The sequence below is a fragment of the Aegilops tauschii genome, chromosome 3 (genome assembly GCF_002575655.3).
Source record: "Aegilops tauschii subsp. strangulata cultivar AL8/78 chromosome 3, Aet v6.0, whole genome shotgun sequence".
In the NCBI taxonomy this organism is placed as follows: domain Eukaryota; kingdom Viridiplantae; phylum Streptophyta; class Magnoliopsida; order Poales; family Poaceae; genus Aegilops; species Aegilops tauschii.
The window spans coordinates 257,522,015-257,549,410 of NC_053037.3; the positions used below are offsets into that span (position 1 = coordinate 257,522,015).

Here is a 27,396-nt window from a genome sequence, read left to right on the forward strand (position 1 = left end):
CTGGGGGCGGGATCCGGCACGGGAATCCGGCGAAACCCAGCGAGAATGGCAGCTGGGGGCGGGATCCGGTGCGGCGGACCTCAGACGGCGGCAGGTGACGACGGGATCGGGGAGCACGGCCTGGACACGATCGGGAGGAGAGGGACCGCACGAGCGGGAGGGGAGGCAGCGGCCCAGCCTGGCGATCCACACGGCGGCGACGACGGCGGCAGGTGACAACGGGATCGGGGAGCACGGCGTCGACTCGATCGGGAGGAGAGGGATCGCACGAGCGGGAGGGGAGGCAGCGGCCCAGTCGGGTCGCGCGATCCACACGGCGGCGACGGGGAAACAGAGCGGCGGCCACAGAGGACAATGGCGTCGCGAGGCGGATCAATCAGCACGAGTTGCAGCGTGCAAAAAATTGACCTAGCTCTAATACCATGTTAGGAAAATATGCAACTTGTATTCCCATGAGGCCATAGGCCGATATATATACATGTACAGGTGTGGAACATATGCAGGAAACCCCTTATACAACAGGATAAATACAAAGGGGTACATGACTTATATTATAACTCTAACATCCTCAACTTCTCCCCCTTTCATCCCCGGCACCATGGAGGGACAATCCTCGGAGCTGTGCCCCAAACATTGTCGCATATACGAGTCTTAGGACCTGTACCAATCATAGCACTTGACAGGCTGCTGGGATTTTAGCGATAGAACCATTGCCGAAAGTAGATGCGGAGATGATGTTCAATGATGAAGTTCTGCGATGCCTACCACCAGGAACCCTTGCTCGGGTGCTCCTCACAGTGTACTATATAGACATAATACAACCGGCGAGAAACCAACGAGTCTTTGATAACATCTCTGACCACCCACCACAGCCATTCTAGATACCTAGACATCAGTACCAATGGTCTCTAGACCGTCCTTCTCGTGATCCTGTGTCTATGCCTCTGCCTAGTGTAATTTGGTTGCCACAGCCTTTATATATTAGGTCCACGTTGAAGTGTTTGAATCCAAAACCAAACTCTCCACAAATACCAACCCAACTGTAGCACTACAGAAATATTCGACACAAACTCCAACAAACATTAAAACTAGTGAGGTCAAAGCTCAAAACCAACCAATAAATCAATGGCACAAACACAACCAACCCTTTTCTCCAGGACAGACTGAACACTAAATATTATTTCTTACACCAGGTTTGGAAGGAGAATTACCTGTTTGTTTTGTGAATTCTCAGTGTTCTTGTCCACAATCTGGTGCTCATTATTTAGTACATGATGCTTTTCATGCTCCATTGGTAACTGCTCCTCGGGCCAATCACTGCATATCTTTGACTGTTCATAATTCTCAACTGGTTGTCCACAATGATGTTTACCGCATTGGTTGCTTCGAGCTGCCAACTTATAAGAGAGAAAAAAATAGGTGGGTAAGTTCAGATGCTATAATAGCTACTTGGAAGAGCTAAGATGGGTTACGAAGACAAAAAAAGATGATGTATCTGATGTAAGTTTCTTGTCCAGGTTTAAGAAAAACCCAGGAAAAATTAATATCATGTAATAGCAGGTTTCACTGCTTTGGCACTATTTAATTTGCAGATCATCAAGATACTTGACTATTTGAGTAAGCATGTGATAATCAGTGATCTTGGATAGCATTGATTTACACAGGAATCATGCTTAAAATCTTACCACTTAATGTTCTTTAAAGAATAAATCAATTTCTGTACCGTGTCTTTTTGTTTCCTCTTCTTTTCTTTTCATGAAACTGCACAAAGTACGAATGGCATGATACGCAAGTTTGTACTGTCTCCATCCTATTTTACATCAAGGCAGTCCCCATTCTCCAATACACAACTTTGTCCGCTAGTGTTTTCTATTATACGTTAAAAATATAAACATATATGATGGAAATAACTTTGATAACAAATCTAATGATGCCATTCCTGAGTGAGAAATCTTATCCGTGACCAAAATTTCAATAACAATGGCTTCAGACAGTAGAAATGATATTTGAAAACGAGGAAGTAAGGAGTACAAAAAGTAAACGGATCAGCAACAATGTTTAACTTCCAAATACCATTATTTGAAAACGAGGAAGGAATAACAAAAAGTAAATGGATCAGCAACGCTGTTTAACTTCCAAATACCATTATTTGAAGGTTGCTGATCATTCTTACATGGTAAATGATATTAGGTTAACTTTGTATACCTGATCAATAGCGCACTTCTCCGATGTTTGCATATGCATACCATTATTTGAAGGTTGCTGATCATCCTTACATGGTACAGTCCCTTCCTCTTCTGATCCTAAGCAAAAAAACACTTAACACAATCAATTTTTTCGCTATTCAAAAGATGAAGTGCTGCTCTTTTCTCTTCAACGAAGTTCAATACTTTCTTTGACATTGCAATTGGAATTTTCAGGCAGCTCTTTTTTTTCGAGAAAACGCAAAAGCTTTGAGTTTCATTGTATTGAAAAGGAGTTTGGTACAATCCTCCTAGGAGGCTGGTTACAAGGCAAGTACAGGCACATTAGTGAACATCCCAGGTTTTCAGGCAGCTCTTACCAGTAAGATGAGCCTTCAATGTAGTTACGGCACCTTGTATTGAGTTATCACACTCTAAGTTCAACTTCTGCAAGAAATTTAGAAGTCTATTAACGTCTTACTCATTATAAGAAATCTATAAGTAGTATCACCAAAAGTCTGTTAGGATTTTAGCGATTGAATCATTGCAGAAAGTATGGCGAGGTGATGTTTAATAATGGGGTTCGGTGGTGCCTACACTCTGGCAGCCCTTACTCAGGTTCTCCTCCATGTGTACTAAATCGACATAGGCTACCCGGTGCCTTTATATATTAGGCACAGGTTATAAGTGTTCGACTCCAACACAAAACCCTCCACTAATACCAGTCCAAATGTAGCCCTATACACCATTCGACACAAATTCCGACAAACTTCAAAATCCCTATTATTGTGTCGGTTTTTTTAAGGAGAACTACCTCTCTGTTTTGTGGATTCCCATTGTTCTTGTCAACAATGTGGTGCTCATTATTTAGTACATGGTGCTTGCCATTCTCGATTGGCAACTGCTCCTCTGCGCAATCACTGCCTTTCTTTGACTGTTCATAATCCTCAACTGGTTGGCCACTATGTTCTGTACCACACTGGTTGCTTCGAGCTGCCAACTTCTCAAAGAAAACAAACCAAAATAGGTCAGTAAGTTCAAATGCTATGATAGTTTCTCAAAAGAACTAAGATAAGTTATAAAAAAACAAAAAGATGGCGTATCTGGTGTAAACCCCCTTTTCTATTTTAAACCGAACCCATGTGAACTTTGTGTGCATGTTTTCTGAAAGTAGATTTCATTGTTTTGGCACTCCTTTTTCTGCTTGTCAATTTTACAACTTTCAGATGTAAAGTTCACACGAGTCGAAAGTTAACACTGAAAGACATAGTGAGCGGTTAGATAGTCCACATGCCAAATTTTAAATTGCAACATGCTAACTTATAGGTGCCTGACGGAGTAGAACCCAGCAGACCCTTCGATGGAGTGTTGTAACTAGCCAGAAAGAGCAGAGGGGAAACAGGAGACCGGATTACCTAGGTTCAGACCCTCACAGTGGAGGTAAAGCCCCTACTCCTGCTCATGTTAGATTGGTATACATGGGTGTACAGGGTACAATGGTGAATCAAGGGGTGATGGTAGGTATGAGATTGGATGCCCTATCAACTAGCCCAGCCCCGACTTATACAGGATGCCTGGGGCCTAGGGTTACAAGAATCCTAGCCGATCTAAGGAGGTGGAGGAATCCTCCTAGGACCCGGCTTCCTTGTCTTGCGCTCCAAGTACTCAGGGTCCTTCCTTCTAAAGGGCCCACGGCCCGGGATGATGGCCCTGGGCTATATAACACCATCAATGCCCTCAGAAGTAATTCACACTCATGGATCTTGGACCTTGACTCAGGACAACCCGCTACTAGGGTAAACATGAAATGACATTGATTTGCAAAGGAATCTTACTACTTAATGTCATTTATTAAAATGAATCAATTTCTAGACCGTGTCTTGTTATGTTCCCTTTTCTTTTATTTCCTTTTCATGAAAAGGTCACTGTGCAAAGTACCAGTTGCATAACTTGATAAGCTTTTACTGTCTCCATCCTCTTTACTTGTTTCCGAGTTCACACACAAAGACAGTCTACATTCTCCAATACACAACTTTGTCCACTAGTTTTTCTAAATATATATTAGCAAAATTATAAACACATAATTATGGATGTAATTTCTAACAAATATGATGATAGCATTCAAGGTGAGAAGACTTGTTGATGACCAAAGTTTAAAAGGTACACCCGACATTCAAAGTCATAACGATTTGAGAACGGAGGGAGCAAGGTGTAACATAAATTAAATGAATCAGCAGGAATTAAATTATTGGGTTCGTATACCTCGTCAATAGTGCAATTCCCTGATGTTTGCATATGCATACCATTATTTGAAGGTTGCTGACCATTCTTATATGATACAGTCCCCTCCTCTTTCCCTTCTGAGCAAAAAAGACTAACCCCATCAATTTTCTTGTAAGGGGGCCATGGGTCCCTATTAAAAAGTTGTCGTGCTGCTCTTTTCTCTTCAACGAAGTGCAACACTTGCTTTGACATTTCCATTGGAATTTTTGGGCAGCTGCTGTCAGTAAGATGAGCCTTCAATGTAGTTACCCCACCACTTCGACATAAATCACACCACTTGCACTGCCACCGTTTTTTATTTCCATCAAGATCCACCGCATGCTCCCACCCAATATCCCTTACCCCTCGTAGCAACAAGGGAGGCTGCAAAACAATGTAAAACATGGATCAGTACAAGGTTACTGGTAGCGCTCAGCAGATGCACACAAAAATTGATGAGATGTAAATACAAATAATCAGGACAAGGATTTTGTGCTCATGGTTGGGTTTGTACTTATTTTGATTTGTGCATTTCAAATGAGCTTGGGAATATCATAGATGTAAAGAGATGCTATAGCATGTGCACAAGCAAAACAATGTACAAACATATGACAGTTTGTGCACTGTTCTTAAAAGATGAAAGAGGAAGAATGTTCTCGCCGAACATATTTTCACAAACTTGTCTGTTTTGACAGTGCATGGGTGATTTTTTATTTCAAATCACACTCAGCAGTGAGCGCTAGTCTTCAAGGGTACTAAATCCAGAAATTTCACAATCTCACAGTGGTAGTTTGACATTTTTATTTTTACGGATGGCTTTATGGTGTCTTGTTAAGTTTAATTGCCTTTGGTTAATTCTAGATTTTCTGAGGTACCACTGCGGATTTGAGCTGAAATCAGTTAGGTGTTATAACATACCCATTCCAGGTCCACAGGTGCATGAACCTAAAGTAAGCATCCCAGCGAATCAACTATCCAATAATGTGATTCTTTATAACTCCAGATGAAACATGTGTTCATCATAAACAGAACCATTCTATTACTCCTTTATGCTAAATTAGCTAAACAAATAGTAGGTGTCACTCTGAACAGAAAATAAATTAAGGGGAAAGTACACTTATCCCTTTGCATACCCTAAAAATGGTAGGCTCCTGATGATCCGCATTTGTCAGGTTAGTGCCTTCTTCAAGAATGTAAGTGTCTATTCGAGTTGGCACCTCTAAGTCAACAGGTAAAGGATCCTTCTCAGCCTTGGTATCATCAGCAGAGCTCCTGGTCACACTGTTGACACCATTCTGTGCAGCTCGCGTCTTTCGTCTCTCTCTTTTCTTCTGCAAATGCTCCCTAATATTTTCAGCAACATCTGCTGGAACCTTTGGGCACATTTTGACATCCAAATCACCAGCAAGATGCCGTTTGAGTCTAGACACACCACCACCATACCTAGTCAGGTGACAATACATACACTTCCAGTGTTGTCTGTTTTCATCAATCATTATCCCGTGCTTCCATCCAATATCCCTACTTTTCCAGAAAGTATCATTAACCTGCAAAAAGTTATGATCTCTTGAACAATGATACAGAAGTAGTAAGATCAACTTTGCATTATATATGCAAATATAAGTAGCTCATTCAAGTCAGAATAAATGAAGGCCCTGAAATAGAGTTTAATAGGTCAGCAAGAATGTCACTTACTGAAGAAAAAGATAGAAACAAAATTAAAAGCTGGCAAAGTAAAAGGTATAGTTTTAATCTATGCAACACCAACACGGATATGTGACGAATTGGACAGGGGGGTACTTACATTTTTATAAATGCTAATACACAGTGGTGGCTTGACGCTGGTGATTTGTATTAGTTTAATATTAACTCTCCCGATACTTGGTGGACATGTATCCAGCATGTAACCATATAACATAGGGTATCCGACAAGATACGCCAGGTTTTGCATGTTCTGTTATTTCATTTTCACAGGTTTCAATACTAGCTGGAGAAAGGAAAAGTTCCTCCATGCTACTCTGTTTGACCGACAAAACAGATTGGCAAAGATACTACTCAATGTTTTTCTTTTCTTTTTTCCGAGAAACAACCACTCAAGCTTTTGACACGGCAAAATCAAATGTGACACTCTTTTACCATTAGCAAAGTAATTTCCAGATTGCAAAAGGCAAAAGCTAAATGTTGCCCCCAGCAAATTGCTTGGCGAGCATAAGATACTCTGTAACCAGAAATTTGCAGTCATGGAGACCAAAAGCATATAATAGACCACTGATAAACAAGCTCTTATACTTACTCATCAATTCTTCACCCATTTGATTACCGAGGTCAAGTGGTAATCCTGGAAAATTCATAAGGCTTTGGTAATATGCACCCTATCACTGATGCCCTCTCGCAGTCATGCAACTACCAAGTTGATGCCACTAATCCATTCTAACAGGCCAAAATAAAATCTTTGGCTAGCGTAAAGCCCTAACTATGCCACATTACAACTGAAGTCTCTTTCTAACTCAGCACCATGTAATACACAGATTTCAGTTGAAGATTACACCTGCTGCTCCGGCACATCCACGGGCTTGGGCTCAGGCTCAGGCTCTGGCTGACGGCGTCTCTTGTATGTGCGCAGAGCCTCCTGGGACGACCAATCCCTCAAATGCATCTTGTCATTCCCTTTGTCCTTGTTGGCATCCATCTTCCACCGCCAGGGTTTCGGTCAAGAAACCAAATATTCCTGCATCCATGCCAACCAACATCCTCAGAACAGAAAAAAAAATTACTGAGAAAAGAAGCTGCACTTGCAATTAGTTCCCAATCCAACAGACCGATCAGAAAGATTCGAGCTCCGATTCCCAAAAAAAGAAGGAAAAAAAAAGCAAGCACCAAGAAAGTTCAAATTTTGGGGGAAATAACGCGGTCAAAGCCGCGGAGAAACATGGCTCCGATTCCCGAGCAGTACCTGAAGAAGGCGACGCCGACGCCGTGGGGGGAGCTGGATTCAGGTCGGAATTCAGGAGGGGTCGGAGGTAGAGGGGGATGCGAAACACAAACTGCTGGTGCTACAAGCGAGGCGAAGAGACGAGAGGAGGAAGGCTGTGCCTGTATAATGTTGGGTATAGACAAGCGTGAGGAAGAGAGGAGACTGACAAAAATCCGGCACCACTTGTTGGTGGGAGTGTTTAGACCAACTTTAGCGGAGCCCGCAGTTTGCCGAACTATAAACTGTGTTTGCAGGTCGTACGGGGGCGCTTATGCAGGCTGAAAACTGCGGCGGCAGAATAGAAACAGCAAACAAACCCGTAATATATATTTTTTTTAAAGTTGTTTCGCGCTAGAAATTTAAGCAGCAGCTCGCCGGAGCTCGCTCGCATAGATGGTTCTTCATCGCATAATAAGTTCGTACACTCCACATACATACATATTAAAGGTCAGAGATGCTAGACAGGGCCTACACTACCGCACCACTACAACAAAATTGAGCTCACTGGAGCTCCTGCGGTAGCTGCCCACCGGCGGCGATCAGTTGGAGTCGGAGTCGACCTTGATGTAGAGCTTCGCGTGCTCCGCCTTCATCACGCGCAGGTCAGCCTCCTTCGATGTGTGCGCCTGCGATGACGTGACGCCCGTCTCGAGGAAGAGCCGCTCGTACTCGAGCTCGCCCGGATGCGCTCTTCCATCTCCTCCTGCTCCCTCACCGACCGCTCGAGGACGATGCGCTCGAGGAGCTCCTCCTGCCCCGGGGGCGGGTAGTCCTCGGGCCCGATGACGCCTCGGCGCAGCGGTGCATCGGGCACGGCCTCCTCTGGCTCCCTCTTCACCACCTCCTCCGGCTCCCTCTTCACCGGAACGAGCCGCGAGCTCGATGCGCCCGCGGATGAGCACCCCGCGGACCAGTGGCCGGATGAGCTCCCCGCGGACCAGTTGCCGGAGGAGGTGTGGCGGCGACGGGCGAGCTCGAGATCGAAGTCCTCGAGCTCGCGACGGTTGAAGGCCGGCGGCAGCCGGGTACCGCAGTTGAGTCACCGACGCACCCCCCGCTTGCGCGCGCCGTCAGATCTGGCGCGGCAGCGGCGCTCCGCCTCATCCCCCGAGTCGTCCATGGCGGTCCAGGGCTCGCCGGCGGCGACAAATCGAGCGGCGCGGTGGGGAACTGAGGGCAAACGCGGCTGCGGGGGGATAGGGTTTCGACCCGCATCTGCCCCGCAAACCCGTAGTTATACTAGCTCGGGGGTAGCGTTTGCGGGCTGCGGCAAAAATATTTACGGGCCGGACACCGATGCAGACTCTGGTCTGGCCAGAAAAATGGGCCGAGCCCGTATAATCGCCGGAATTATGCGGGTTTGCGCCGGATGCGGGGTCTGCTAGAGTTGCTCTTACTGCTGCGGCGGCCTCCCCTTCCCTTTGCTCGTCGCGTCTAAATAGCCCTGCTAAAAGGAAAGCGCTTAGGGAGTTTGTAGACTCGATTCATACTGCCATCATGTAGAGACTAAGCTAGAGGTGGTCGATCAATATATGATAATGCAGTATCTTGGGGCGGCGTATGATGGTTTCTTTTACCTTCCTGCCTCAAACACCCATGGAGGAATTTTTGTTGCTTAGGACTCCACTAAAGTGCAGTTGACAAATTTTGTCAATGACACAAACTTTACCACGGGTTACGTCACCCCCTTAGAAGGGTCGGCTCGGTGGCTAATAGTGGTGTATGGACCTCAGGAGGACGCGGAGAAAATTATCTTTTTGGAGGAACTTACGGCTAGACGACAGCTCTGTACGGGACCTTGGCTTGTCATTGGAGACTTCAACATGATTCTATACGCACAGGACAAGAGCAACGCACTACTAGACCGAAGGATGATGAGCAGGTTCAAGCGCTTCGTGGACGATAATGCACTCAAAGAGCATTTTCTCCATGGCCGCAGATTCACTTGGAGCAGCGAACGGGAGGTACCTACTCTAACCAACACTACTAGGGAAATGCTTATACACAGGAGCTTAGTAGTAGCGCTTTTTTATAAGGAAGCACTGCTGCTAATATAATGGTAGCGCTTGTCACTAAAGAGCGCTGCTACTATTCATTTAGCAGTAGCGCTTGTGTTATAAAGAACGCTACTACTATAGTTGCCAACGGTTGCATGGCAGTGTAGGTATACTAGTAGCGCTGGTATTTAAAAAGCGCTACTGCTATTGTACATAGCAATAGCGTTGTCTTCTGACGAGGAGCAGTAGCGCTTACTTCTAAAAATCGCTACGACTATGCTTACCTTATCCACACCTGGCGCCCTGCGCGCGTCCCTCACTCTCCCTCACACACTCACTCGCCGCACGTCGTCATCGCCGTCGCCCGCCGTGGCCGCCGACTCCCCCAAGGTATCTCCCTCCTCCTCTCGCCGCCCTTCCCTCCCTCCCTCCTCCTCCTCTCGCCGCCCTCCTTTCTCCCTCTTCCCACGGCCCTCCTCTCTCCTCCCTCTCCGCCGGCGGCCCCTCCGATCCTCCTCCTCCCTCTCCGGCGGCCCCCTCCTCCTCCTCCCTCTCCTGCTCTCTTCTCCTCCTCCCTCCTCCTTCCCCTCCTCCTCCCTCCTCCTCCTCCCACCTCCTCCTCCCCCTTTCTGTAAATAGGTTTTAGTTTTTGTTAAATGTAGGTTTTTGTTTTTAGTAAATGTAGGTTTTTAGTATATTTTGTTTTTAGATAACTTGAATAAGTAATTTGAAAAGAATAAGTAAATGTAGGTATTTTGAATAGAATAGGAAATTTTTAGAAATTTTGAATAAGTAAATTTGAATAGAATAAAATATGAAATTGAAAAAAATAAGTAAATGTAGGTCTTTTGAATAGAATAGGAAATTTTTAGAAAATTTGAATAAGTAAATTTGAAAAGAATAGGAAATTATAAGTAAATTTGAATAGAATAATTAAATGTAGCTTATGGAGTTTCACTAAGTCCTAAGATGACGATAATAATGTTTTTGTTTATATTTTGTTTTTGCGGAAATCAAGGAGCCCCTGCATCATCCCGCCGTCGTCCCCGTCACCGACCCCCTCCGACCTCGATCGAGGTGAGACCAGCCACCCCATGTTGTTAATTTAATTTAGGTATTTTAGGTGTTTAATCTTAGAATAATGTAGTATGAACCCTAGTTATGATCGAATCATGTTCAAAATGTTGGTTTTTAATTAGGTGTAGTTAATAGAATTTAGGTGTTTTAGGTGTCACATTTGTTGTTATTTTTTTAGTTAAAGCAATTATTCTCGCATCGATGTCGACGATGCCTATCCCGCATCCTCGTCGTCGACTCGGCGGAGGAGCCTGCTTGATCAGAGGGGCCATGTCCGGGACTGGGCTTCGCCGGGCTGGTATTGAGAGGGGCTACCTTCAGGAGGGCGCAGCTTGGTGAGGAGCCAGCCCGTCGTTGACCCGAACCTTCTTTGGTGGCGGTCGTGTGGGCCAGTGACGGTGCGGAGGCTTGAGGACCCCGCGGAGGTGGTACGTCACCGTGTCAGCGAGGAGGACGAGCATGTCCGTCGCTACATGGTTGCATTGGAGGGCAGGTTCTCCAATACCTGGCAGATTCTTCAGGGATCTCACTGGAGCTATGATCCTGTGATGGTTCCTTCTCTTCGGGTGTCTACCGCCCGTGCCGATACCCATCGTTCGCTAGGGTTTTAGCTGTATTAGTGATGTTATTCGACGATGTATGGACGAAAGAGATGATTTAGTTTTGCTTATTGAATGAATGCTAATTTGAATACTAATTTATTTTACGATTTGGTTTTGCTTATTTAATGCTCAAATTGGAAAACTACTCCATCAAGTTTGAATGCTCATATGATGTAGATATAAACATGTATATCTTGTGTTGCTCAAATAGGATATGTGCTTGCCCAAGTGGCCGGCCATGTTTGGAGGTTACACCTCCTATAGTGGCCTATGTTTTGCCGGAGTGTTGATTAATTTCCGTTCCGGCAAATTTCAGGCGCTCGATATGTCCTTTTTTAGCAAAGGTCTTGCCGGATTTTTCCGTGAATTCTGGCATGACTTGTGCTAGAATATGTAGGAAATATCGAGTGGCCTAGATTTTCTAGAAAAATAGTTAAACAACATTTTGGGTTGACTTTAAGTCTGTCGAGGCTCCATCACTGAAGGTCGAAAAATCAGTGAGGGAGTGTATCCACCATATATGAGAGAGGACGAAGAAGCCCGACTGTTGTCGTGGGGGTCGTTTCTCCTTCTTCTCCGGGTGCTAGACCTTTGTTATGCACTAGGGGAAGGAGGAGTAACGACCATCACCGACGGTCGCAAATGACAGAGAGGAATCAGTGAGTGAGAGTCTCCACCACATATGAGAGGATGAAAAATCCCGACTGTTGTCGTGGGGGTCGCTTCTCCTTCGTTCCCGTGTGCTAGACATTTTGGTGTAATGCACTCGGGGATGAAAGGAGGAGCGATCATCACCAGCGGTCAAATGTATACACCATGCGGGCGGCGAGTTTTCAAGAAAAAGACTCGGCAAACCGATAGTCAACCCGTGATGAATAATAATGATCTAATTTAGTTTTTAGTACATATATTGAATTGTACAAGTTTAATCTTTTGAATTATGAACATAGGAAATGTCGTCGTGGGATGACGAAAGTCTTCCGGGGGAGTGAGACTAGTGCGGTGACGACCGGGGTCAGTGCGACAGGCCTCACCTGGACGAAGGTCGGCGCTTCAGCATTAAGCTCCAGGAGACCTTCGATGTTGAAACGGTACGCAACAACGACAAGTGTTTTTTCATAATTAAGCATGACTTCAACTATTTCAACGTGTAATTTTCATCTTTTACAATTCGAGTAGCTTATCCCATGCCATGCAAGACGCTATGTCTTGGAGAGGATGGATTTTGAAGACCATGAAAATTTCGAAACAAAGAAAATTCACCTAAGGACCCATCATGGTATGGATTTTGAAGTAAATTTGTACAATTCTGAGAGCGTAACCCATTTTGGTTGCACAAATTGGGAAGCACTTTGCACGATGTATGGTTTTTATGAGGGTATGCTTGTCACCATGGATCTTGGTGATCCTGACATCGACCAAGACAATATGGACATTTGGGTCCTTGTTGATACGCTTCCAATTCTACCGCTATGTGAGTTTCTCAAACATAGTTATTAACTAATTTATATTGTTTATTTCAAAATAGTTGATAGCTTATTTCCATTGACAGCTTATTTTCATTCTTCATACAATGTGCGGAAGATGGTAGACAGAACCTACTATACCGATGGCTCTGAGTTAACTTATCAGGAGAAAAATCATTTGATCGCATTTTGTACTGATCTTGAGAATTACAATATCTATTATCAAACTCCTCCACATTATGGTGAATACGTGCCACTAGTGCACGTGCTGAACCACGGTAACATCCATGGAGATGCCATGGTAAGATTTTTTACTATTACGACATCCGTGCATCTTTTGCATAAATTCTTTTAAAACTTAAGTACATTGCTAACTACGAAGTTATTACTATGTTTTTCAACAGAAAATCCTGAAGGATTGTGTGCCTCATCTGATGTATCAGAATGGTCGCCTTGATGTTTTGAACATACAGCCAGGTCATCCTACGAGTCAGACATGTCCATATCGGATTTCTAAAACCAGTGAAGACATGATAATCAAAGAATGGAAAAAATGTATGGTCAGTCGTAGGGAGGTTCTTGGAAGCAAGATTATGCGAAAGGCAAGAATTGGAGACAGGATAATCTCCATTCTTCATAATGGAGAGTCAGGGGCTATCTTGTTTTATGCTATTTTACCTAGGAGAAGGTAGTAGGTCCTAGCTGATACTCATGATCATGTGCTAAGAACAACTAAGTAGGATTGTTTAGATGACTATGATGATGATGTGGTATCGAGTAGAAGTTGTATGATCGATGATGATGAGTATGCTTGTTATTAGGATACCAATGATGAGTTATTTATTATTATGATTGATGATGCATGATGCTAAGTTGTTATATGAGCATGATGAGTTATTATATATATCAGTAGGTGAAATGAACATGGATTAGATTCAAGTGGAGGCAACATGTGGTGCACATCGAAAGTAATACTAATCCAAACTAGATCAAGTTTGGATTAGTAGTACTTTCGACATGCACCACATGTTGCCTCCACTTGAATCTACTCCACGTTCATTTCACCCACTATTATATATAATAACTAATCATGGTTATAAAATCATATGATGAAAGTACTATATATAAAACCACAACGAAAATAAGCTGTATTTTTAAAAATACAGGAAAAGTTAGCAGCAGCGCTTTTCAGAAGAAGCACTACTGCTACTTAGTACTATCAGTAGCGCTTACCCAACAAAAGCGCTACTTCTAACTAGGTATAGCAGTAGCGCTCCCTTTCCAGTGCTACTACTACTAGTTAGCTGTAGCGCCTTAGTGGTAGCGCTTGTACAAGCGCTACTGCTAGCTTAAAAACAAGTGCTACTACTAGGGTTTTCCCTAGTAGTGCAAAATTGACAGAGCCTTTGTTTCCATTGACTGGGAGTTGGACCATCCGGAGTGCCTACTGCAAGCCCTCTATACCTCGATTTCTGACCACTGCCCCCTGTATCTGGCGATGGAAGGACGCTTGCATTACAAGAGAAGGTTCAGGTTTGAGAAGTTCTGGACGAAGCTCGACGGTTTTTTGGATGTTGTGAAGGAGGCTTGGGTTTGTGATAGCGACATCACGGACCCTTTTCACAGGCTTGATGTGTTGCTGAGGAACATTGCGAGAGCACTTGATGCATGGGGACAGAAAAAAGTGGGAAACATCAAGCTCCAGATTGCAGTTGCAAACCTTGTCATCATGCAGTTTGATTGCGTGCAAGAGAGCCGGCTGTTGTCAGAGGAGGAGCGTGGACTGAGGAGCAAACTTAAGCACGTGGTGTTGGGCCTTGCTTCTATGGAGAGAACGATTGCGCGTCAAAGGTCAAGGATTACCTGTCTGCAGGAAGGGGACGCAAATTCACAGCTTTTCCATTTGGTAGCCAACGGTAGGAGGATGAAGAACTTCATACCAGCTCTTCAAGAGGGAGGACAGATCATCGCAGATCAGCAGGGCAAAGAGGAGGCTTTCTTCGACGCCTATAGAGATTTGCTGGGGAGAGATGAGGCCCGGCATTTAGGCTGTTAATCTTGCTGATCAGGAGTACATATTCTCGGAAGAGGAAATTTGGGATGTGGTGAAGGAGATGCCGTCGGACAAAGCCCCGGGCCCAGATGGCTTTATTGGCCTGTTTTTCCAAAAGGCTTGGGAGATCATTAAAAGAGATTTGATTGCAGCTTTGCACAAGTTTTTTCTGGGCAACGGTATTGGTTTTGGGCGGCTAAACCAGGCTATCATAACACTCATCCCTAAATCACCTTAAGCTTGCGGCATCAACGACTTCAGGCCAATCAGCCCAGTTCATAGCATGCCAAAACACGCATCCAAGCTGCTAGCAACAAGATTAAGGCCGAGAATGGGGGAGCTGGTGCGTATAAATCAATCTGCGTTCATAAAGGGCCGAAACATACATGACAACTTTCTGTTGGTCCGGCAAATGGCCCGAAGATTGCACAAAAGGAAGGCCAAAGGTGTACTACTAAAGCTAGATATCTCTAGGGCTTTTGATTCGCTATCTTGGCCTTTCCTTTTTGAGATTCTAAGAGCAAAAGGGTTCACGAAGCGCTGGATAGCGTGGATCGGTACTTTACTTACCTCAGCAAGTTCAAGAGTGGTGGTGAATGGATGAGCCGGGCCAAAATTCATGCATGCAAAGGGCTGAGGCAAGGAGATTCTATATCGCCCCTCCTATTCGTCATTGCCATGGATGTGTTAACAGAAATTGTGATGAAAGCACATGAATCGGAGGTGCTGAGCAGCATGAATGGTTGTAACCCAATGCAGCGTCTATCTCTTTACGCAGACGATGTTGTGTTCTTCATCAAGCCTACCGTGTCAGATCTGTTCTTTGTTAAGGAAGTGCTTGGGATTTTTGGAGAAGCTTCGGGGCTGAGAATCAATTACAACAAATCTGTGACTATTATGATCAGAGCGGAGGCCGCCGATGAACAGCTTGTGAAGGAGGCTTTGCCATGGAAGATGGAGACTTTCCCGTGCAAATACCTGGGTTTACAGCTTAGCATCAAGTAGCTAAAGAGATCGGAGTGGCAGCTGGTGGTGGATGCTGCACTTCGTATTGTCCCGGGATGGCAAAGAGGGTTTGTGACTAGGCCAGGAAGATTGATTTTGGTTAATCAGGTTATGAGGGCACGACCGACCCACCATCTGCTTGTTGCTGAGGCTCCAAAATGGGCTTTGGAGCGGGTGGACAAGGGCTGTAGAGCCTTCTTCTGGGTTGGATCAGAGGAAATCCATGTCGGTCGGTGCTTGGTGTCTTGGAAGCGTGTATGTCGACCAAAAGAGCTTGGAGGGTTGGGAGTGATCGACCTGTGCAAGCAAGGGATCGCACTTAGGATGAGGTGGGAGTGGCTACCAAGGACAGATGACACGAGATCATGGCAAGGTTTGAACTGGACCCGGACAAACAAGCAAGTGCAGCATCTGCTAGTCTTGTGAAGTGACAGGTAGGCGAGGGAACGAAAGTTCTGTTCTGGAAGGATAGATGGATCAGCGGGGCTACGATCGGCGAGCTAGCACCGCTGGTATATAAACGAGTCAGAACATAAATTGTTAATAGAAGGCGTGTGAAGGATGCACTGTGGATGCATGGCTGGACGGATGACATTGTAGGTCAGCTATGCACGGAAGGGCTGGCTCAATTCATTCGCTTGTGGGAGATACTGATTGATCTACAGCTGGAGCCTGGGACCAAAGACAAACCAATCTGGACTTGGAACCGCAAAGGAGTGTACACAGCGTCTTCGGCTTACAAGATGCTTTGCATGGGAGGGATCCGGTTTCGGGCTTATGCTGCCATATGGAAGTGTTGGGCACCACTCATGTGCAAGCTATTCATGTGGCTGGCGGTGCAATACAGACTCTGGACGACGGACAGACGATTTCAACATGGTGTACAGGACCAAAGGTCGCCATGCTATCTTTGCGAGCAGGAGGAGGACACTGTTGACCACATTACTATGCAGTGTGTGTTTGCAAGGCAGGTGTGGTACCTTTGCTTTTGTATAATGAACATTAACCCAGATCTTTGCCTGACACACCATTCCACAATTGGTGACTGGGGGAATGCTACGAGGAAGCATATACCGAAGAGGCAGCGGAAGGGTTTTGACTCGGTGGTCACGTCGATCTGCTAGAACATTTGGAAGCAACGCAATGGGAGGGTCTTTGGGAGGAATGACTTAAGGAATGTAGGAGGAACCGTGGACCTGATATGGCAAGAATTAGAAATGTGGTCTAGAGCAGGAGCCACCGGAGTAACTATGTGGTGTGAGTAGTAAGGTAGAGTTTGGATGAGTGGAGGGTACGGTGGAGGCGTCATTTGAGGGCCATCTACCTACCGTCTAATCTCTTGTACATAACTTTCTCTCTTCTATAAAGCTATGGTACGCCTTTGGCGTACCCTCGAAAAAAAACCATCTGCAATTAGAGCATTTCAATAGATGGTGTAGATGCAAAAATAATATATTTTCACATTTTCGAGGCCCAAAACCCCTTCTCTAACATATGACATAGATGAAAAAAATTATATCTCCAACACCTTGCCATGCAAATTTGCATCTCCACCCACTGGAGGTGTAAAAACGCAGTCGCGCGCCAACTGTCGTTTCTTTTCCTTCCTTCCCTTCTTCCTCCCACCTCCTGCCGCACCGCTGCTGCAGCCGCCCGCCACGCCCCCGCTTCAGTCGCCCAGATTCGGCACCATCGCCGCCCCCGCTGTCGGCTCCGACGTACCTCCGCCGTCGGTCGCCGCCTGACGCCGCTAATTTCCGCCACCCATCGCCGCCCAATTGGGCCCCACCACCGCTCCTCTGTCGGCCGGCCCCTGGCTGTCGCCATCCCTCCGCCAGCCCCCGGCCGTCGTGTCTCCGCTTGTCGTCGCCGCCCGAGTCACCCCGCCCCCTCCATCCCGCCGCCCGACGCTGCCGCTCCTCCGCCCACCTCCACACGCCGTCGATTCGACCCCTCCGACACTGCTGCCGCCAGACCTCGTCGTTCCCGCGTCGTCCACCCCGTCGCCGCACGCCATGCCGCCGAAGAAGCTCATGAAGGGCAAGACGGGGTTCTTCGGCGTGCGAGCGAAGCCATCCGGCCACTTCAGCATGAAGTTTACTGACGTCGGCCACCGCTTCTGGCTTGGCAGCTACCCCACCGCCCACGAGGCCGCGCGTGCCTACGACGTGGCAGTACGGCGTGCCAGAAGGCCCAAGACAGACCTCAACTTCTCGGAGATCAAGACCCGGACGAATACGAAGATGTTTGTGCCGTAGGGCATTCGGATGGAGGAGATACCGAAGAAGAAGGCGAACAAGAGGCCGGCCATTGTTATTGGTCCTCGCGATAGTGACGAGGCAGCGATGGCAAATTTGGAGTATGTTCAGGCCGAGCAGGAGTACTTCTGGAAGCACGATGCCGAGCAAAAGGAGGAGGAGGAGGAGGCCGCCCCCTCAATGGTGGTCCCTGTCGAGTCTTCAGAGGAGGACTAGGGTGACTCGGGGGAGGAGGACGAGGGGTGCGACGACCCAGACAAGGATTAGTTCTAGGAGCGGTTCAAGAGCTCCGATGACGAGGAGTAGCTTTATCTTCGATGTAGTTCAAGTAGTAGTTCAAACTAGTAGTTGTAGTAACTTGCTGAATGTAGTAGCTCGAATTAGTTGAAGTGGTCGCTTAATTTATGTTTTTAACTAGAACTATGTTTAATTATTATGATTGAAATGAAGTAGTAGTTGAATTTGCTATGTTTGAATTTATATATTTCAAATGAATTACTAGTTAAAGTATAGTTTTACATCCCCATTTGCATCTTCTATTGGAGTCGTTGTTTTACATCTTCAATACACATTGTCTGATGGAGTTGCCTCTTTTTTGGAGATGTAAAAAATACTTTTTGAAGATGTAATTTTTTACATCTCCTACTTTATATCTCCAAATTTGCATCTTTTATTGGAGATGTTCTTACAACCCTATAATAGAACACACACACAAAATATGCTTGAAATATAATTTATGACATAAACATTCATTTTTTTGACATAAAAAATATTCATCTCCAACGACAACCCTAAAATTGAGCACCGCTGCTCCAACAACAGCCCTAAAATAAAGCATCACTGCTCCAACAACAATCGCACGACATATTTCTTCTCCACAATTTGCATCCAAAAGTGGTACTGGGTAAGGGTCTCGAAACCAATGCGAAGAAGGAGAACCGGACTTCGAAAACGATGAAGCTTAGTAAACTCCCTCACTGTCAGCTAAACTTGACCCGAAAAATCGACGCAAGACGCGACACAATCCGGCTGACGAAGAGCGTGTGAGTCGAGCTTCCAAGAGAGCCCAAATCGATCCAGCTCCTCCAAAGGAAAAGGCCCCTGCCCAGGACCCCCTACCAAGCCAAAGAAACCCACCGTAATACCTCGCTTGAAGAAACCCATGCATGTTGCCCGTAGTAAGTGAAATTCATTGGGTATTTTAATTTCTGTGTTGAGTAAATTTCTAACTTCCCTTTCTTGACTCCACAGAGTTGCCTCGGCTTTAGCTACGCCAGCCACTCAACATGGTGTGTGAAAGAGAAACCTCAAAAGGCACTTGAGTCAGATGTGATGTCAACCAGATGCATGCCGCTTCCTCCTCTAGAAATGAAATCCAATGCTATTGCACAAAAACCACTGTGTTCGCAACAGAGGAGAAAGAAATCCCATTGCGGCTAAAGAAGTTGTTCTAACTGGGCCGACTGAACCAAACCCAAGAAATGAAGCTCATGAAGATGATGTTGACCCTTGTGAGTCCAGACAGTCCCCTACTGCAATGGAAGTCCACCAGGAAGCGGATGACATTTCCCTCGATATCGCCCTAGCTAGCCAAGAGTTGGCTCCAAGAGCTTTGGCATCCCGTTAACAAAGCCACTGGTGTCTATTGTGACAACGATCTCCTGATGGAGCGTTTCATGAAGGCTGTAGAAGGCGAGGGTGATAAGCAGAAATGCTATATGGTGAGCTGGCCCGACATTTGCAAACCCAAGGATGAGGGTGGTCTTGGGATCTTGTCTTCTCGGTGCATGAACATTGCTCTCCTGACCCGATGGCTCTGGCGAATCGCCAATGGGAAGGGAGGACTCTGGCTTACCATAATCCACAATAAGTACCTTTGGGGCCAACCTCTATCTTTCTGTCAGCGATCTGGTGGCTCCCAGTTCTGGTAGGCCGTGATTCAGCTCCTACCCGTGCTACGCATCGGCACGTCCATCTCGGTTGGCTCCGGGTCCTCGGCCCTGTTCTGGTTCGATCGTTGGGTAGGGGACCCCCCCTGGCCGCTCGATTCCTGGATCTATTTGCCATTGCGGTCGACCCTCGGGTCTCTGTCGAGATGGCTGAGGGAGTCCTGGACTAAGGGGTCCTCGGGTGTCCGGCCTGTTAGCCATGGGCTGGACTGATGGCCTGTGAAGATGCAAAGACCGAAGACTGCACCCGTGTCCGGATAGGACTCTCCTTGGCATGGAAGGCAAGCTTGGCGACCGAATATGTAGATTCCTTTCTTTGTAACCAACCTTGTGTAACCCTAGATCTCCCCGGTGTCTATATAAACCGGAGGACTTAGTCCGGAAAGGATATACTCATTACCATAGTCATACAGGCTAGGCTTTTAGGGTTTAGCCATCTCGATCTTGTGGTAGATCAACTCTTGTAATACTCATATTCATCAAGATAAATCAAGCAGGAAGTAGGGTATTACCTCCATAAAGAGGGCCTGAACCTGGGTAAAACATTGTGTCCCCTGTCTCCTGTTACCATCGACCTTAGACGCACAGTTCGGGACCCCCTACCCGAGATCTGCTGGTTTTGACACCGACATTGGTGCTTTCATTGAGAGTTCCACTGTGCTGTCCCCAAAAGGTTTCGATGGCCCCTTCAATTGTCAACAATGACGCTGTCCAAGGAGAAACCTTTCTCCCCGGATAGATCTTCGTACTCAGCGGCTTCGTATTGCGGGCCAACTCGTTTGGCCATCTAGAGCAGATCGATAGCTACGCCCCTGGCCATCAGGTCAGATTTGGGAGCTTGAACTACGTCGCGGACGTCCGTGGAGATTTGATCTTCACCGGATTCGAGACCGCGGCAACCACTCCTGGTCACCTTGATGAACATGACTTAAATCTGTCATCAAACCATATCCAGGAGATAGCTCCTGTAAGAGCTCTGGCCTTAGATCCGGAGCATACAGCGCTGTCCAAGGATTGGAGGCTCAACCCCACCGCGGAGGCCACAGATTCCCCGGCGTTGGAGCCGCACATGGACTTAACCTCACACAATATTTGTGTTTCCGGGACTCCGAACTCTTCTCCGGGTATAAGTTCCGAACCATGTGAGCCCGCGGATGTCGAACTTGATCGCTTAACGATCCTCGAGTTTAGCACCGCAGACATCTTCCAGCACTCGCCCTTGGGCGATGTGCTGAATTCATTAAAGAACTTGTCCTTGGAGGGGGACTCATAGCCGAACTATGTTCGTACGAACTAGAGGCTGACAATGGAGAATTTTGCTTCCCACCCGCCACCCACTTCATAGCCACGGTTGAGTATTTAACCGACACGCTCGATTACGGCTCCGAAGACATCGACGGTATGGACGACGATGCTGAGGAAGAGCAAGACCAAAATCCGCCATATACTGGACGCTGGACGGCCACATCTTCGTACGATGTGTTGATGACCCACAAGTATAGGGGATCTATCATAGTCCTTTCGATAAGTAAGAGTGTCGAACCCAACAAGGAGCAGAAGGAAATGATAAGCGGTTTTCAGCAAGGTATTCTCTGCAAGCACTGAAATTATAGGTAACAGATAGTTTTGTGATAAGATCATTTGTAACGAGCAACAAGTAACAAAAGTAAATAAAGTGCAGCAAGGTGGCCCAATCCTTTTTGTAGCAAAGGACAAGCCTGGACAAACTCTTATATAGAGAAAAGCGCTCCCGAGGACACATGGGAATTATCGTCAAGCTAGTTTTCATCACGTTCATATGATTCGCGTTCGGTACTTTGATAATTTGATATGTGGGTGGAACGGTGCTTGGGTGCTGTCCTTACTTGGACAAGCATCCCACTTATGATTAACTCCTATTGCAAGCATCCGCAACTACAAAAGAAGTATTAAGGTAAACCTAACCATAGCATGGAACATATGGATCAAAATGAGCCCCTTACGAAGCAACGCATAAACTAGGGTTTAAGCTTCTGTCACTCTAGCAACCCATCATCTACTTATTACTTCCCAATGCCTTCCTCTAGGCCCAAACAATGGTGAAGTGTCATGTAGTCGACGTTCACATAACACCACTAGAGGAGAGACAACATACATCTCATCAAAATATCGAACGAATACCAAATTCACATGACTACTTATAGCAAGACTTCTCCCATGTCCTCAGGAACAAACGTAACTACTCACAAAGCATATTCATGTTCATAATCAGAGGGGTATTAATATGCATAATGGATCTGAACATATGATCTTCCACCAAATAAACCAACTAGCATCAACTACAAGGAGTAATCAACACTACTAGCAGCCTACAAGTACCAATCTCAGACTTAGAGACAAGAATTGGATACAAGAGATGAACTAGGGTTTGAGAGGAGATGGTGCTGGTGAAGATGTTGATGGAGATTGGCCCCCTCCCGATGAGAGGAGCGTTGGTGATGACGATGGCGATGATTTCTCCCTCCCGGAGGGAAGTGTCCCCAGCAGAATAGCTCCGCCAGAGCCCTAGATTGGTTCGGCCAAGGTTCCACCTCGTGGCGGCGGAGTCTCGTCCCGAAAGCTTGCTTATGATTTTTTCTCGGACGAAAGACTTCATATAGCAGAAGATGGGCACCGGAGGGCCACCAGGGGGCCCACGAGGCAGGGGGCGCGCTCAGGGGGGTAGGGCGCGCCCCCACCCTCGTCCCAAGGTGTGGGTCCCCTATGGTATTTTCTTCGCTCAGTATTTTTTATTATTTCCAAAAATAACTTCCATGGAGTTTCAGTACTTTTGGAGTTGTGCAGAATAGGTCTATAATATTTGCTCCTTTTCCAGCCTAGAATTCCAGCTGCCGGCATTCTCCCTCTTTATGTAAACCTTGTAAATTAAGAGAGAATATGCATAAGTATTGTGACATAATGTGTAATAACATCCCATAATGCAATAAATATCGATATAAAAGCATGATGCAAAATGGACGTATCATGTGTAAATGGTGGATACCCCCGAACAAACCAATGACGATGACAAAGAAAATCCAGTCGAGAATAAACCTCCTAAGACACAGCAAAAACACCGGCGTCCTCGGTGCCGCTCTAAGTCACGTCGCTCAAAAGACAGCAATGCTGGCACCGGTGAAAATAATACTCCGGACGATGCCGAAAACAACGAAGACCTTGCTGAGGTAAAATCCGAACAGGAGGAGCAAGAAAATGGGCAAGCTAGCCCCGACGAACAGGCCAGGCCCAACGACTCGGAGGACGGTAGTTACCGTCCGCTCTCCGAGGATGTGGAAAGCCTCGGCAATGAAGATTTCATCGTACCTGAGGAACCTCTCGAGCAGGAGCGCGTCAAGCGCCAGCTAATAGCCACTTCAAGGAGCCTGAAAAAGAAACAACAACAGCTTCAAGCTGACCAAGATCTGCTCGTCAACAGATGGACTGACGTCCTGGCAGCCGAAGAATACAGCCTCAGACGCCCAGCCAAGAGTTACCCGAAGCGAAGGTTGCTACCTCAGTTCGATGAAGAGGCACCGGAGCCCATACTTCCCTCGCGTAATGCGGCCGACCGAACACTACGCGGTCGGGACAGTGCGGCGAACCGACCACCGCGTGCTCGGGATAGAGCGGCAACTCAAACCGAACAGCAGCCCGCCCCGACGCCACGAAAAAACAGAGACAAAATAGTTCGGGGTCATACATACGACCTTCGGCAAACCCTGGATAGTAGAGCAGGATATACCCGATCGATCTACGGATCGTAAGGACGTTCCTCGACACGTGATGATGGCTACCTATTCGGACGTGACAAACCTAGTCACGCCCGAGCCGACAACTGCAGACGGACTCCGTCGGAGCTACGTCGCGACGCGGCCCGATATAGAGGCGCCGCACATCCTCTTTGCTTCATCGATGAAGTAATGGATCACGAATTCCCCGAAGGGTTCAAACCTGTTAACATTGAATCATACGAGGGAACAACGATCCCGCGGTATGGATCTAGGATTTCATTCTCCACTACACATGGCCCGCGGGGATGATCTTCACGCCATCACATACCTCCCACTAAAACTCAAAGGGCCAGCTCGGCATTGGTTAAACAGCCTGCCTGAAAACTTTATCGGCAGCTGGGAGGACTTGGAAGAAGCCTTCCTCAACAAGTTCCAAGGTACATATGACCGGCCACCAGACGCCGATGACTTAAGCCACATAGTCCAACAACCTGGAGAGTCAGCCAGGAAATTTTGGACTAGGTTCCTAACCAAAAAGAACCAGATCGTCGACTGTCCGGATGCCGAAGCCCTAGCGGCCTTTAAACATAGCATCCGCGACGAATGGCTCGCTCGCCACCTCGGCCAAGAAAAGCCGAAATCTATGGCAGCCCTCACGGCACTCATGACCCGCTTTTGTGCGGGTGAGGACAGCTGGCTAGCTCGTAGTAAAAATACGGCCAGCGAGGCAGGCCCCTCCGAGGCCTAAAACATCAACAACAAGATCCGATGCAGCAGACACAAATGCCGAAGCAATGGCGATAATGCCGATGACACTGCTGTAAATGACGGATTCAGCGGCTCCAAGCCCGGTCTGCGGAAAAAGTCGTATCAAAGAAACAATCAGGGACCATCTAGCATGGACCGCATACTCGACCGTCTGTGTCAAATCCATGGCACCCCACACAAACCAGCCAACCACACCAACAGAGATTGCTGGGTTTTTAAGCAAGCCGACAAGTTAAATGCCGAGAACAAGGAAAAGGGATCACAAAGCGAGGACGACAATGAGGAGCCCCTGCAGCCAACTACAGGGGGACAGAAGAAATCCCCCCCCAGGTCAAAACGGTGAACATGATATATGGTACACACATCCCCAAGAGGGAGCGCAAGCGCACACTCAGGGACGTCTATGCGATAGAGCCAGTCGCCCCAAAATTCAATCCATGGTCATCGTGCCCGATCACTTTCGACCGCCGGGATCATCCGACCAGTATCCGGCATGGCGGATCAGCCGCACTAGTCCTAGACCCAATCATTGATGGATTCCACCTGACGCGAGTCCTCATGGACGGTGGCAGCAGCCTCAATCTGCTCTATCAGGACACAGTACGCAAAATGGGCATCAACCCATCACGGATTAAACCCACAAGGACTACCTTTAAAGGAGTCATACCAGGCGTAGAGGCCCGCTGTACGGGCTCAATCCCACTAGAGGTCGTCTTCGGATCTCCGGAGAACTTCCGAAGCGAGGAGTTAATCTTCGATATCGTCCCCTTTCGTAGCGGCTATCACGCACTGCTCGGACAAACCACATTTGCTTGATTCAATGCGGTACCTCACTACGCTTATCTCAAGCTCAAGATGCCCGGACCACGTGGCGTCATAACAATCAATGGAAATACGAAACGCTCCCTCCGTACCGAGGAGCATACCACGGCCTTAGCAGCAGAAATATAGCGCGGCCTTTTCCAGCAGAACCTTAATTCGGCGACCAAGCCTCCGGACACCATTAAAAGAGTACGGACTATTCTACAGCAAGACAGCACGGCTCGTCAAGAGCTTAATTAGCAATTCGGCCTCCGTCCCAGTCCCGATCAAACAGCGGCATTCGTACCGCGCGTACATAACTACGCACTCAAAATCCCATGGGCATCGACGGAGGCATAGCTAGCTTGTGATCCACAGTGCGGCTCGACCGACCTTGGATTCACACACCTTGACTTTTCCTCTTCATTTCGGGTTTTTCTCTTCTCGAGGCTCTTTCTGATAACCTGATCATCGGACCGATCACGGCACGGACACACCAAGGAGGCAAGGAGCTTTGACGTACAAGGGAATACCCAGGTGGTCTCTACTAACGTTTGCTATACCTGTTTTACATAGCCGCACACAGCTCGCTCTTGGTCATGGCATGTTAAATAGCCTTACTTGCTTATCGCATTACTTGTACAAGTACGCCTCGACATATTAGTCAAATTACAATGGAAAATAAATGGTAGCGTCAGCTTATTACTTGATTTTTCTTTTCCTTACCTTTGTATTTATTACTCATTGCACCCGTACACTTTGGTATGTTTTATTTCACCAGGGGCTTTCACGCCTCGCAGTACAGCAATAAAGTCCGAACACCTTTTTCAGTACAGTTCGGCACCCCGAACTTATAACATTATATGCATCGGCTCCGAATCATGTCTTTGGTCAATAGTTGGGTTGCCCGGCTCTTGTGCTTACTACCTTACGTTCCACTATATCCGCTAGGGTAGTAAAGGGAGAACTACTGCGATTGTGTCCCGGTTCTTCCGGACGAGCACCTCAGTAGAGAAAGCCGAAAACTGACTGTCATGATGCAGCGAGAGCTGGTCAGCTGTTCGAGAGGTTTCAAATCCTTAGAGATTTTTTCCACTTTATGCGAGGAATCAGTTTTTATCCGATCAGGTGCGTATAACGCCCCAAGTTCGGCCTTCTGAATACCAGGGGCTTTGCCAAAATTCTCATTGTGAAACTCCTATGGCTAAGTGAGGGCGATAAAGGCCGTATAGTCTGATTGCCTCGTTCGTTGCGCTAAACACCTCCTTTAAGGACCAGAAGGTGGAGTAAAGAGTGTTTAGATTTATCCCGAATACCCCCGTACTATCTACGTGGGGGCAGAAGCCGACGACTGACAAACCCTCAGATTTCATAAATGGCCGCACAGGAGGTAAAATTTTAAAGTCACAAGCATTATATTACATAACATCATTGTTTCATATTACAGGACAGGATAATATGAATGTTTTCATGGGAATATAACATCCTTCGCACATTGCTCCGCCACAAGGCGGGATCCCTCCAGGACACCATCAAAATATAGCTTGGGACGACGGTGCTCCTTGCCCTCAGGCGGCCCCTCGGTCATCAGCTTCTTGGCATCCATCTTCGCCCAATGCATCTTGACGCGGGCAAAGGCCATCCATGCACCTTCAATACAGACCGACCGCTTTATGACCTCAAGCCGTGGGCAGGCACTAACAAGCCGCTTCACAAGTCCGAAGTAGCTGCTGGGTATCGGCGCGACAGGCCATAGTCAAACTATCAGGTCCTTCATGGCTAGCTCGGCCGCCTTGTGCAGCTCGACCAGCTATTTCAACTGGTCACTGAAGGGCACCGGATGTTCTGGTCCAAGATATTGAGACCAGAACAGCTTCTCCGTAGAACTCCCTTCTTCGGCTCGATAGAACTCGGCAGCATCTGATACGCTGTGCGGCAAATCCGTAAATTCCCCTAGAGAGCTCCAAATTCGGGTAAGTAAAAGGAACGTTTCCTTCACAGACTTGCTTTGCGTAATGAAAGCCTTACCCGCCGCGATCTTCTTGGCCGCCTGGATTTCTTGAAGGGTGCTCTGGGCCTCGGCTCAAGCCTCTTGTGCGCTCTGGAGGGCCTTCGCAAGTTCGGACACTTGCGTCTTAGAATCACACTCCAAGGACTCGTAATTCTTGACGGCGTCCTGGAGCTCTTGCTGGACCTCGCTGACCTGGGCCTCGTGCTTCTCGCGCGCGGCGCGCTCCTTGGCTGCTTTGTCC

General features: G+C 47.0%; 3 protein-coding genes across 10 annotated transcripts in view; 2 read left to right on the forward strand and 1 right to left on the reverse strand.

The window, feature by feature from the left end:
- Positions 1 to 7,625, reverse strand: part of LOC109740111 (uncharacterized) — a 31,385-nt gene extending 23,760 nt beyond the window's left edge. For 4 of the 8 annotated variants that reach the window (XM_073510374.1, XM_073510372.1, XM_073510371.1 and 1 more), the window contains exons 1-8: positions 7,399 to 7,625; positions 6,994 to 7,173; positions 5,579 to 5,992; positions 4,446 to 4,829; positions 2,998 to 3,183; positions 2,564 to 2,630; positions 2,206 to 2,297; positions 1,212 to 1,397 (exon numbers count right to left, since the gene is read on the reverse strand). In XM_073510374.1, coding sequence (XP_073366475.1) covers positions 1,212 to 1,397; positions 2,206 to 2,297; positions 2,564 to 2,630; positions 2,998 to 3,183; positions 4,446 to 4,829; positions 5,579 to 5,992; positions 6,994 to 7,134 — 1,470 coding nt within the window. In that variant the 5' untranslated portion in view covers positions 7,135 to 7,173; positions 7,399 to 7,625. Of the gene's footprint in view, positions 1 to 1,211; positions 1,398 to 2,205; positions 2,304 to 2,563; positions 2,631 to 2,997; positions 3,184 to 4,445; positions 4,830 to 5,578; positions 5,993 to 6,993; positions 7,174 to 7,398 lie in introns of all 8 variants that reach the window. The other 4 variants (XM_073510373.1, XM_045234782.2, XM_020299141.4 and 1 more) reach the window with 1 other exon arrangement.
- Positions 7,626 to 14,059: 6,434 nt separating this feature from the next.
- On the forward strand, positions 14,060 to 14,617 carry LOC141042879 (uncharacterized). The gene has a single exon (XM_073511786.1). It carries the CDS (start codon positions 14,060 to 14,062, stop codon positions 14,615 to 14,617), a length of 558 nt encoding a protein of 185 aa, XP_073367887.1.
- A 3,017-nt stretch (positions 14,618 to 17,634) lies between these two features.
- LOC109740112 (ethylene-responsive transcription factor ERF084-like) lies at positions 17,635 to 18,093 on the forward strand. The gene is made up of 2 exons (XM_020299145.1): positions 17,635 to 17,793; positions 17,878 to 18,093. Exons 1-2 carry the CDS (start codon positions 17,635 to 17,637, stop codon positions 18,091 to 18,093), a joined length of 375 nt encoding a protein of 124 aa, XP_020154734.1.
- Positions 18,094 to 27,396: the final 9,303 nt, after the last annotated feature.

Coding starts and splice junctions, on each gene's coding strand:
- LOC109740112 (XM_020299145.1), top strand. CDS start 17,635: ATGCCGCCGAAGAAGCTCATGAAGGGCAAGACGGGGTTCTTCGGCGTG. Junction 17,794..17,877: donor CGCGTGCCTACGACGTGGCA/GTACGGCGTGCC, acceptor TTTGTGCCGTAG/GGCATTCGGATGGAGGAGAT.
- LOC141042879 (XM_073511786.1), top strand. CDS start 14,060: ATGGAAGGACGCTTGCATTACAAGAGAAGGTTCAGGTTTGAGAAGTTC.